Here is a 13,233-nt window from a genome sequence, read left to right as displayed (position 1 = left end):
TCCCTATCTGAATCGCTTCCACTTCCCTCTAATCCTTCACTCTCACTTTCCTCATCCACAAATCTTTCATCCTCGCTCAAATTAATGGGGTAATCGTCGCTTTCTCGGTCCGAATCGCTCTCGCTGCTGCTGGCCATGATTGTAAATAATGTGCAGATGTGAGGCGCTCCACAACCTGTAACGTCACGCTACTTCCGGTACAGGCAAGGCTTTTTTTTATCAGCGACCAAAAGTTGCGAACTTTATCGTCGATTTATATTTATATAGCGCTTTTCTTTAGTGACTCAAAGCTCTTTACATAGTGAAAACCCAATATCTAACTTACATTTAAACCAGTGTGGGTGGCACTGGGAGCAGGTGGGTAAAGTGTCTTGCCCAAGGACACAACGACAGTGACTAGAATGGCAGAAGCGGAGATCGAACCTGGAACCCTCAAGTTGCTGGCATGGCCGCTCTACCAACCGAGCTATACCGCCCCATAGATATTGGGTTTCACTATGTAAAGCGCTTTGAGTCACTAGAGAAAAGCGCTATATAAATATAATTATCTTCACTTCACTTTTTCTTTTACTTTAAAGGCCTACTATAATGAAATGTTCTTATTTAAACGGGGATAGCAGATCCATTCTATATGTCATACTTGATCATTTCGCGATATTGCCATATTTTTGCTGAAAGGATTTAGTAGAGAACGACGACGATAGAGATTGCAACTTTTGGTATCTGATAAAAAAAAGCCTTGCCCCTACCGGAAGTAGCGTGACGACACCAGGGGAAGGACTGCTCATATTTTCCTATTGTTTACACCAGCAGCGAGAGAGTTTCGGACCGAGAAAACAACGATTACCCCATTAATTTGAGCGAGGATGAAAGATTTGTGGATGAGGAACGTTAGAGTGAAGGACTAGATGCAGTGCAAGACATATCTTTTTTCGCTCTGACCGTAACTTAGGTACAAGCTGGCTCATTGGATTCCACACTGTCTCCTTTTTCTATTGTGGATCACGGATTTGTATTTTAAACCACCTCGGATACTATATCCTCTTGAAAATGAGAGTCGAGAACGCGAAATGGACATTCACAGTGACTTTTATCTCCACGACAATACATCGACGAAACACTTTAGCTACGGAGCTAACGTGATAGCATCGTGCTCTACTGCATATAGAAACAAAATGAATAAATCCCTGACTGGAAGGATAGACAGAAGATCAACAATACTATTAAACCAGGGACATGTAAATACACGGTTAATGCTTTCCAGCCTGGCGAAGGTTAACAATGCTGTTGCTAACGACGCCATTGAAGCTAACTTAGCAACCGGACCTCACAGAGCTATGCTAAAAACATTAGCTATCCACCTACGCCAGCCAGCCCTCATCTGCTCATCAACACCCGTGCTCACCTGCGTTCCAGCGATCGACGGTGCGACGAAGGACTTCACCCGATCACAGATGCGGTCGGCGAGACGGAGGAAGTTAAGGTGAGTTTGGCGGCTAATGCGTCTGCTATCCATCTCTGTCTTCCTGGTTGTGTTGCTGTAGTCCGCCGCTAATACACCAATCCCCACCTACAACTTTCTTCTTTGCAGTCTCCATTGTTCATTAAACAAATTGCAAAAGATTCACCAACACAGATGTCCAGAATATTGTGGAATTTTGAAATGAAAACAGAGCTTTTTTGTATTGTATTTAATGGGGTACCAATACTTCCGCATCAACTGATTCCGTCACGTGCATACGTCATCATATCTAGACGTTTTCAACCGGAAGTGTGGCGGGAAATTTAAAATTGCAATTTATAAGTTAACCCGGCCGTATTGGCATGTGTTGCAATGTTAAGATTTCATCATTGATATATAAACTATCAGACTGCGTGGTCGGTAGTAGTGGGTTTCAGTAGGCCTTTAATACTCCCATGCTTTTATTTTGAAGCTTACTGTATTTTTCAGACTATAAGTCGCAGTTTTTTTCATAGTTTGGCCGGGGGTAAGACTTATACTCAGGAGCGACTTATGTGTGACACATTACCGTAAAATATCAAATAATATTATTTATCTAATTCACGTAAGAGACTACACGTATAAGATTTCATGGGATTTAGCGATTAAGAGTGACAGATTGTTTGGTAAACGTATAGCATGTTTTATATGTTATAGTTATTTCAATAACTCTTACCATAATATGTTACGTCAACATATCAGGCACATTCTCAGTTGGTTATTTATGCGTCATATAACGTACACTTATTCAGCCTGTTGCTCACTATTCTTTATTTATTTTAAATTGCCTTTCAAATGTCTATTCTTGGTGTTGGGTTTTATCAAATACATTTCCCCAAAAAATACGATTTATACTCCAGTGCAACTTATACAGTATATGTTTTTTTCCTTTTTTATTATGCATTTTCGTCCGGTGCGACTTATACTCCGAAAAATACGGTAATTCTATTTGCCAATCCTTTTCCCGCGACCCCGAAAGGGACAACGGTAGAAAATGGATGGATGGACTTTCTCATTCCTTTTAATTTTGGAAAGTGAAAAGGAACTTTTAGTCGAAATAATTCCAAGAATTTGTGAGATTGACCCTTTTCTTGTAGGGTCACGTGACACAATATCATCCATAATCGATGCCAGGGGTTTATTAGGGAAATTATTTGCAGGTATCTGAACAGACGTGATTCAGGCATATACATTTTTTTAATTATAACAAAGTGCCAAAGAAGAACAAGACAGTTTATATTTATATTTATAAATGTATATATTTATAACAGTTTATATTAGCGGCCCAATAAAATGATTGAAAGTTAGGAAGGTCCATCCCATCTTTAATGTTTTGCTCTCTGTAGAAATTATTTGCGTAACCGTGGTTGTTTATGATTTCAAATACAGCATGGTAAAATTGAGTCTAGTTTCTTGAAACATGTGCCAGGGATGAGAATGGGTAGACACTGGAACTTTCTCTCTGAAGCACTATCATCTTGACTGCATTGACTCTGGCTACAGTCCTTTTTGGTTCTGTGTAGTAACTTTTCCGAAATTTTGCTCTAGGAGTAGTTTATATTGTTTAGTAGCCATGATAAAACATTCATATTGATACATCCTTAGTTGGTCCACAGGAAAACTTAATATAAGTGGAATTAACTTTAGCAGGTTCCACAGTATAAAATATGTTATTAAAGAAATGTATTCCAATAATTGCTTCTTGTTTAATTCCATGTAATTAATTTAATTCCATTCCACACATCCTTCCTCTCATTCCTGCCATTGTCTGCTTCTGTCACTTTCTTTACTCCTCCCACTCAGTGTGTGTGTGTGTGTGTGTGTGTGTGTGTGTGTGTGTGTGTGTGTGTGTGTGTGTGTGTGTGTGTGTGTGTGTGTGTGTGTGTGTGTGTGTGTGTGTGTGTGTGTTCACACAAACATCAAGCGTGAAAGTGTGTGTAGCAGGGATCAGAAGCTCAGCAAGGTTAAGGGAAAGCGTGCGCGAGGGCGTGCGTGCCAATCTGGTGGGGAGGGCAAGGGTGCTTTGTGATGCATGACTGTCGCTGCCATCGTCATCACAGGCCACTTTACACACACTCACACACACACACGCACACACGCACGCACATACATGCATACACACACAAACACTCTCACAGGAATAGCTGATCCTCACATTATCCACACAGCACAGGCAGCATTCCTGACTTCTGCACCTCACTAACATTATCTCTATACTTTCGGAGCCCTCATTACTGGAGTTCCCTAAGGACCACTGTTAGGACCCCTCCTCTTGAGACCCATTTTTGGCCCCGCTCCTCAAAATGGAGCAGAGGGGAAGCTCTCGTCGGAGGGGTGAGTTTATTTGTTGAGTCTTTGGCACTTTCGTATTTTTGCATTTTCACTTTTATATAAGAGCTGGCTAGTGTAGTACTAAGTGTGTTTTTTATCTATTTAGTTTTATTTAGAGGTTGTTAGGCTGTGCACTGTGTTTTAATTTTTTGGTTGAAGTATTTCATTGACTGTGTATGCTAGTTGGTCCTGATGAGTGAAATTCATTAATACACATCTTTGCGGTGCCACTAACAGATGCACTTTGCTTTAATTTGGCTCACAAACTAAAAACAAACTTTAAAAACTATTTTGCATCTTTCCAGTCATTTATCTTGATTACATCCATCCCGATGTAAATAGCTTTCTGAACTGGTGCTGATACTTGATGTCTTGATAAAAATATTGATCTGTTTTGTAGTGACAATCTAAATCCTCTACATACTGCACAGCTACAGTATATACTGGACATCCACTGTGTTACATACTTTCTCTAAACTAATTTTTTAATGAATAAATTATAGCGTATATTATATATATTTTTTAAAATCCTTCCTAAGTTATGTTAATGCTACTCGTTTTTGACCCTTTCACCTGGAAGTCATATTGACTTTATTGTCCCTCCTATAGCATCCTTCCTTGTTGTGTAGATTGCACCAGGAGCTAACGTTAGCAGCGTTAGGCAGCTTACAGCTTCGTCACAGTGCAGCTTAGTCGTTATAAATAGGATGCCTGGTCATTTATTTACCACAGTGACGAGAGAAGCTGACCTAACCATTAGGGTATCCTTCATGTTCCATCTACCTGATGAGCACAGAGCTAATATGTTAAGAGTTGACCTAACCTGACCTATTCAGTGGGTCTTTTAATCTGCACCTCAGCTACTGTACTGTACTAGGTATTTGATTTGAGTGACTGTCAAGTAAAGTGTCACACTTTATTCCTTAGATGTTTGGGAATGATTTAAAAAGAATGAGACACATTGTAATTAATTCTAATCTCACATAGTGTCATGTTTTTCTTACGAATTGAATATGTCAAATAATCCACTTATAGTAAAGTTTACTGTACGTTTACGCACCATCCAAGCAATAGCCTCCTCTAGTCTAAATAAAGGACCATCTTTAAGATACAAAATAATGCAACGCTCTATGATACGATGTATGTTTGCAATACATACCTATAGTTATTGCAGATCTGCTGTACCAGAGGCCTGAACTTCTTTTAGTTGGCAACTCAAAGTGGACATACATGCAATAGGAAAATCTCTTTTTAAAGTTTCTGATCACTTGTTTTGTAGGCCCCTTTTTTTATATTGAACAGAATATATTGATGTTATTATGTAATGTTTGAATCGTTCAATGTTTCATTTCAATTCACCCTGATACGTAAAGTATAATAAGTGTTGTTTTGGGTCTAACTTAACTTTTGGTGTTTCAATAACTGCTGCCTCAGTGTTTCTTAAGACAATATTTGATGTTTGTTATATACTGAAAACAATGGACCAGTAAATGTATTGAAACATACAATTTAAGTCATTCCCAAAGTTTTTGGTCATGGCTAACAGTCCAGTGTGTAGTGTGCTTTTGTCTGCTGGGATAGGCTCCAGCTTCCTCACAACCCTGAGCAGGACACGCAGTATAAAAACAAGATGGCTGGACAGATTCAAGCTGATGTTATTATTACAACTGATTATACATTTCTAGTGTGTCGTGTTGGTCCTGTATTCAAACACTGTTCACTTTTAAATAAATATAATTAGGGTGAATTTTGAGACAGATATGTGTTTGAATAGATCTTTTTTCAGAGCTCCTCAATACTTACTGTAAATGCGCTATTTTTAGTGGTAGAATGAAATGTTTACACTGAATTACTATTGAGAACTTATTTATCTATTTATTCATCTGTACACCAACCTGTTTGAGTTATTCTTCCTATCCTTCCTAAAGAGTTATAACGTTTAGTTTTTGTTGGTTTTGTGCAAAATTTGCAACAATATTGCTTATGTTGTAGCTTGTCAGAAGGGGTGAAAGTGCATTTTTGCATTTACTTTCCCTGAACCTTTAGTCTATTCTGAACACAATTTTAAAAAGCCTTAAACATTTCAAACTGTCACGTAGTGCAGTGGTCCCCAACCTTTTTGTAACTGCGAACCGGTCAATGCTTGAAAATTTGTCCCACGGACCGGTTGGGGGTGGGGTAAGGTAATTAAATTTTTTTTTTTTTTTTGTCATAAAAAAATACAATCCTGCGTGCTTACGGACTGTATCCCTGCAGACTGTATTGATCTATATTGATATATAATGTAGGAACCAGAAATATTAATAACAGAAAGAAACAACCCTTTTGTGCGAATGAGTGTGAATGAGTGTAAATGGGGGAGGGAGGTTTTTTGGGTTGGTGCACTAATTGTAAGTGTATTTTGTGTTTTTTATGTTGATTTAATAAAAAAATAAACATTTATTTTTATTTTATTTTTTTTTTAATATCTTGTGCGGCCTGGTACCAATCGATCCACGGCCCGGTGGTTGGGGACCACTGACATAGTGTACATCAGTTTGAGTTTTTTTTAATGAAATATAATTAAATGGGAATTGCACTTTTTTGGAATTTTGCTCATCATTCACAATTCTACTGAGCACACGTCTTTTTTTTGTGTGCATTCTAAACATAAAAAACCCTTGTAAAAGATGGGTAACAATGCAGCAAATGAGGATCAATCAACGTACAGTACAGGCCAAAAGTTTGGACACACCTTCTCATTTCAATGCGTTTTTTAAATTTTTTTATGACTATTTACATAGTAGATTGTCACTGAAGGCATCAAAACTATGACACATGTGAAGTGAAAACCCTTTGAGGTGACCACCTCTTAAAGCTCATCGAAAGAATGCCAAGAGTGTGCAAAACAGTAATCAGAGCAAAGGGTGGCTATTTTGAAGAAAATAGAATATAAAGCATGTTTTCAGTTATTTCACCTTTTTTTCTTAAGTAAATAACTCCACACGTGTTCATTCATAGTTTTGATGCCTTCAGTGACAATCTACAATGTAAATAGTCATGAAAATAAAGAAAATGCGTTGAATGAGAAGGTGTGTCCAGACTTTTGGCCTTTACTGTATATTGCTTACTCTGAAAAACATCCAAAACCCGCCAACAATACTCCATTTACATGTCATGACCTGCATATTAACCAGGCTGCAGCATCATTGAGTTTGTAAAAGCCAACACCGCCAAACTATTTATCGGGCATCGTGACACACACTGCTTTAAGACCACTGGTGAGCTGATAATAACGTTGGTTGCGACCCGCCATAAAATAAAGAAGCTTCTGCTTCTGCTATATTGCGTTTGACTTTGGAAAAAATGATTCTGGGTTGTAAATAAATAATCAATCTTACCTGTATAGTAGAAGGTTGTGGCAAAAAAACGGAAAGTTGGTCAACTTCGAAAATCTACACACTACCAACTTGATACTTGACACTTTACGGCCCTAATTATTATTATTATTAGCCTTTATTTAACCAGGTAAAATCCCATTGAGATCAAAGATCTCTTTTCCAAGGGAGACCTGGCCAAGAGGGCAGCAGCAAGGTTACATTAAAAACAGTAAACAAATACATAAAACATCACATTTACGACATTAAAACTTGCTCACATAACACATGTGCATACAGACAAGGTAGACTGCAGTCCTTTCACAGAAGCTTTAAACTCATTCAACCTAACAAGGGTTTGAAGTTTAATATTCGATTGTAGGTTATTCCAAGCCTTCGCTGCTGAAAACCTAAATGCTTTCTTGCCCAGTTCAGTTCTTACTTTGGGGACGACAAATTGCAGAACATTCATTGAACGAAGATTGTGACTTCCTTGTTGCTTTGTTAAAAGACAAGACAGATAAGATGGAGTGATACCCAGAATGGTTTTGTAGATGAAAACATACCAATGATTGAGGCGTCGAGCACATAAAGATGTCCAGTTAACCATTGAGTATAATACGCAATGGTGAGTAAGGGGAGCGCAGTTGGTGATAAATCTCTGTGCACCGTGGTACACACTATCCAGCTTGTGGAGACAACCAGCAGTAGCATTCATGTACAACACATCTCCATAGTCAATAACAGGTAAGAAGGTTGTTTCCACAAATTTCTGTTTCACAGTAAAAGAAAAGCAAGACTTGTTTCTATAATAAAATCCCAGTAAAAGTTTCAGTTTTTTTACAACATACTGAATGTGCTCCTTAAAACTCAAGTGGTCATCAATTAAAAATCCTAAATATTTAAAAGCACATACTAACATAATTTGTTAATCAAATGGAACGCAGCAGATTATCGCAACATTGCTAGGAAGCATTTTTTATTTGAGGACGGAGGATTGCTCTAAAATTACTAGCTCAAAAAAAAACATCCCATCAATCGGCCTGCCAATGAGTGCAGAAATTGTGACTGTTTTATCTTCCTTATTGAAATTAAAACGCCCAGGAAAGTAGTTTCGGTAATGTTTAAAATGAGCAAAATATTGTAAATATTACATGTCATCATGAATGCGCCTGGTACTACATTACGTATACAGGTAGGCATATAACATTTATACAAAACAGCATTGGAGGTTTGTGGATGTTGAGTGTTTTATAGGCAGAATAGCTCATATCCCTATTACCTGCATTTAGGGGTGTGAATCTTTGGGCACCTAACGATTCGACGATTCAAAAAGTATTTTTGAGAATACATTTTTGTAAAGAAAAATATTTTTTTAGTCTATTATTTTTATTTTTTTAAATAGATTTTTGAAAATCATGACTCGATTTACAGTTGAGATGCATAAGAATTGGATTCAAATGTGAATCGATTTCTTTGTGCACTCCTACCTGCTTGGGTAGATACTTTGTGCTTGCAGTTTTTTTACATTTAGAACGCACAGAAAAGGGAAAGACATGTTCTTGTCCAACATAAGGATTGGGGATGATGCGCAAAAAAAAGTGCAGTTCCCCTTTCACCTTCACAAACTTGTGAGGTTTTTGTGCACTTTGCAATGCGAGGGCAATGCAAACTCCTTCAAGATAGAAAAAATAATGAACCAATCAGGATCGCCGGGCGGGATTTCATGGATGTGACGTAGCGCCGAAGCGACTGTTTGATTCAAACAACAATGGCGGCACGCAGCGAGGAGTCATGTGCTGACATTGATTCTGCTATTGCAACTGTTTTGTCAAATCTATCGAATATTAATTATTTAAAAGATGAACAGAGAATGGTTTTGAAGACATTTATTGGTGGCAAGGATGTTTTGGCTCTTCTTCCGACCGGGTTTGGCAAGAGCTTGATTTACCAAATCCCTCCACCAAGGAAATGGGAGAAGTGCAGAACCCAGTCGTTATAATTGTCTCCCCGCTGATTGCTCAGGTAGAGGTTCAGATCCGTGAGGCTGGATTATTGGGGGTAACAGGCATGCAGCTGGGAGGAAGAAACGAGAACGAAATCCTCCAAGGACGTTCCCATCTCGTATTCGGTAGTCCCGAGTCATGGCTAAACGACAAATGGCGAACCATGCTTACATCAGAGGGGTATCAGAATCACATAGTGGGAATCGTTGTCGACGAGGTTCACGTCACGTATAAATGGTAAGTTAAAAACCCTACAGTTGTCAATAACGTGTCTTTATTTTATTTGAAACAATGCTGTTCCCAATGAAGCCTTTTATTCACATATTTTCTTTTCACAAAGGACATTGATCGTCTACTGACATTGCTGCGTTGTTTCAGTAAAAGTTCTCTAACATTTTGCTCTGTCGTTATCCAATATGTCGGCTGTTCTGTTTTGGATTTCTCATCAGCGTCACGGGTTGATTTCAATGTGAGTGGTTGTAGCACGTCATTCAAGATAACGGACAAGTGGTTTACCCAATCACATACAATGATTTTTTACAAGGCCCCGCCTTCTGAAATACATCTCCCATTGAGAAGTCCCAGATCCTTGTGTGGAGCTCAGCAAACTACGAAGATCTGGCTAGAGTCAGGTTAGGCATGGAGTGCCCAGAACTTTAAAGTTCCCGCATGGTCGCTGCAATACAACACAGAAGAATGGTGGTGTGAGTGTGCTGTGGTCTGTGTGGTGGCTTTTTAAAATTTGTATTGGAGTCATCCCTCGTTTATTGCAATAAACAAATTTCTGCGAAGTAGAATTATTATTAATGAATCAAATATTTTCATTGTTGACACATAAACTGTTTATAATCTTCTAAATATGAGTTTAACATAATTAGAGCTATCTAAACATGGAATAACATCCATATAGTCATCTTTGTACTCCTTTCACCAAATATTGTAGCCTTAAGTGTGTTCTACTGTAGATTACAGTACTCACCGGTAACCTGAAGGATCCTCCGCGCATCATTGCTATTGTTGTCACACGGTCACTACAACACATCCACTTTGTGGAAATACTTGTCACATCCTGGGTAATTCTTCTAAATTAGAACTGGAATTTAAAGTGCTGAAACCACGGGCGTAAGTTGTTCTGTAAAAACTTGGTAAAAAGTTGCAGCCGTGTTCTTACCTGTTAGCATTCCGTATTATTAACAATGCATGTCCTGTGTTTGTTTAAAGTAGCTCACACCAAAGCTATACTATCTGTCCGGTTTGGATGTGCAGAGCGACTGCTTTAGTGATCACTCTGTGCATTGTTCGCCTTTTTCATCATACATTGTATCATCATACATGCTACCTTGTGTGTAAATAATTCCACCACAATAGGCTGATTTTTAGCAAGAGTTTGTTGTTGTTGCGGTCTTGTTTGCCTCTTAAAGAGTTGCATTGGATTTCCCCCACTTTGTTTAATGCTGTTTCAGATGCTGGAATCAGTTTGTTGTGCTGCTGCCTTTTTTAAATAAACTTTGCAGCTTGTTTCACGCTTGTTGTCGCAATTCTAAAGCGCTGATAACACTTTTCTTTTCTTTGGAACAAGCGTATCACTCTCGTTACTAATAGCATTAACCATGTTTTGCCAGGCTTGTGGATATCCACTAAGGAAATAAGGGTATAGGCGAGGGCTACTGAAGCTCATGAGAGCAAAAACTATGCCTGATGAAGAGAAAAACATCCATTTTGTTCGTCTGCAACAAAACACTTGAATGTATCGATATATCACCCAAGCCTAGCCTAAAGTCCATCCATCCATCCATTTTTGTCTGCTTATTTGAAGTTGGGTCACGGGGACAGCAGCCTAAGTAGGGAAGCCCAGACTTCCCTCTACCCAGCTACTCTGTCCGGCTCTTCCCGGGGGATCCTGAGGCATTCTCAGGCCAGCTAGGAGACATAGTCTCTCCACCGTGTCTTGGGTCTTCCCGACGGTCTCCTACCGGTGGGACGCGTCCATAACAATTTCCCAGGGAGACGTTCGGGGGGCAGTCTACCAAATGCCCGAACCCCCTCATCTGGCTTCTCACAATATGGAGGAGCAGCGGCTTTGCTCTGAGCTCCTCCTGAATGACATAGCTTTTCACCCTATCTCTAAGGGAGAGCCCCGCCACCCGACGGAGGAAACTAATTTTGGCCGCTTGTACCCGTGATCTTGTCCTTTCGGTCATAGGTGAGGATAGGGATGATGTTGGTTAAGAAATTATCGAGTTCGAGCCCATTATCGAATCCTCTTATAGAACTGATTCATTATCGAATCTCTTATCGAATCCAGATAGGTTGTTGTGTGTGCACTGAGTTCCAAAAGCCATAGATGTTATATGACTGGGCCGGCACGCTGTTTATATGGAGGAAAAGCGGACGTGACTGAGGTTATAGGGTGAAGGTTTCAGGTGAGAGAGGACGCTAAAGGCACACCCCCAGTGAGCACATAGTGCTGCTATGTGCGTTGTAAATAAAATAATTGCTGACCACACATCACCAACGTGGACGCTCACTTTCGACATCCCGGTGAAGCACACTGGAGAAGAGGGGACCAGCACGGTAGCGAATCCATACGCACAACGGGGCAAGAGAAGTCTGCTTTTACTGTTGTGCTAGCTTGCTATGCTATTGGACAACGAGACTAACTTTGAAAATGACGAGAGGGAATCTGGAGTGTTTGATGGAGAACTTGCTCAGCTGTTCATTTCGGACACAGAAGATGAGGACTTTGATAGATTTGTGGATAAGAATTGATCAAAAAATAATGTGAGTACATTGATAAATACTTCAATAAAGTACAACCAAACTCAGCTTTACTCCTGCTGCCTTTTTAAAACAGTGTTCATGCATGCTAGCTTATGTTTTAAGCTAGCGTATGTTTTAAGCTAGTGTATGTTTAACCATGCCTGCGCCCAAAAATACGCTGCGCCTTATTTATGCGTTAAATACAGAAATAGCACCCGTAACTGACACGGCGCCTTTTAATATGGTGCGCCTTATGGTCGCAAAAATACGGTATAGTGGCTCCGATAACGGGAACCGGTTCTCAAAAAGGGATTCGAATCCATGGAATCGGTTCTTTTTTCATCAAACAATCGGGAGAACCGGTTTTGAACATCATCCCTAGGTGAGGATAGGGACGTAGATTGACGGGTAAGTTGAGAGCTTTACCTTCCGGCTTAGCTCCTTCTTCACCACGACAGACAGATACAGTGCATCACTGCAGACGCTTCACCGATCCGCCTGTCGATCTCACGATCCACTCTTCCCTTACTCGTGAACAAGACCCCAAGGTACTTGGACTTAGGGCTGGGCGATATGGCCTTTTATTAATATCTCGATATTTTTAGGCCATGTCACGATACACGATATATATCTCAATATTTTGCCTTAGCCTTGAATGAACACTTGATGCATATAATCACAGCAGTATGATGATTCTATGTGTCTACATTAAAACATTCTTGTTCATACTGCATTAATATATGCTTATTTTAAACTTTCATGCAGAGAGGGAAATCACAACAAAGTCAATTTACCAAAACTGTATTTATTAAACAGTTATTAAAGGCCTACTGAAATTAAATTTTCTTATTTAAACGGGGATAGCAGGTCCATTCTATGTGTCATACTTGATTATTTCGCGATATTGCCATATTTTTGCTGAAAGGATTTAGTAGAGAACATCAACGATAAAGTTCGCAACTTTTGGTCGCTGATGAAGAAGCCTTGCCTGTACCGGAAGTAGCGTGACGTCACAGGTTGTGGAGCTCCTCACATCTGCACATTGTTTACAATCATGGCCACCAGCAGAGAGAGCGATTCGGACCGAGAAAGCGACGATTACCTCATTAATTTGAGCGAGGATGAAAGATTCGTGGATGAGGAAAGTGAGAGTGAAGGATTAGAGGGCAGTGGAAGCGATTCAGATAGGGAAGATGCTGTGAGAGGCGGGTGGGACCTGATATTCAGCTGGGAATGACTAAAACAGTAAATAAACACAAGACATATATATACTCTATTA

At 39.5% G+C, this 13,233-nt stretch overlaps 1 protein-coding gene across 6 annotated transcripts in view; it reads left to right on the top strand.

Annotated features, from left to right (window-relative positions):
• The window catches only part of slc12a7b (solute carrier family 12 member 7b), a 148,623-nt gene that overhangs the window by 52,082 nt on the left and 83,308 nt on the right, over positions 1 to 13,233 (top strand). The window contains exon 1 of one of the 6 annotated variants that reach the window (XM_062021520.1): positions 3,652 to 3,835. The exons of the other annotated variants lie outside the window; for them this stretch is intronic. Coding sequence (XP_061877504.1) covers positions 3,805 to 3,835 — 31 coding nt within the window. The 5' untranslated portion in view covers positions 3,652 to 3,804. Of the gene's footprint in view, positions 1 to 3,651; positions 3,836 to 13,233 lie in introns of those variants that run through there. 6 annotated transcript variants of the gene reach the window in all.

The sequence above is a fragment of the Entelurus aequoreus genome, linkage group LG15 (assembly GCF_033978785.1).
Source record: "Entelurus aequoreus isolate RoL-2023_Sb linkage group LG15, RoL_Eaeq_v1.1, whole genome shotgun sequence".
Lineage (NCBI taxonomy): Eukaryota > Metazoa > Chordata > Actinopteri > Syngnathiformes > Syngnathidae > Entelurus > Entelurus aequoreus.
This window is presented reverse-complemented; position numbering and strand designations above follow the sequence as displayed.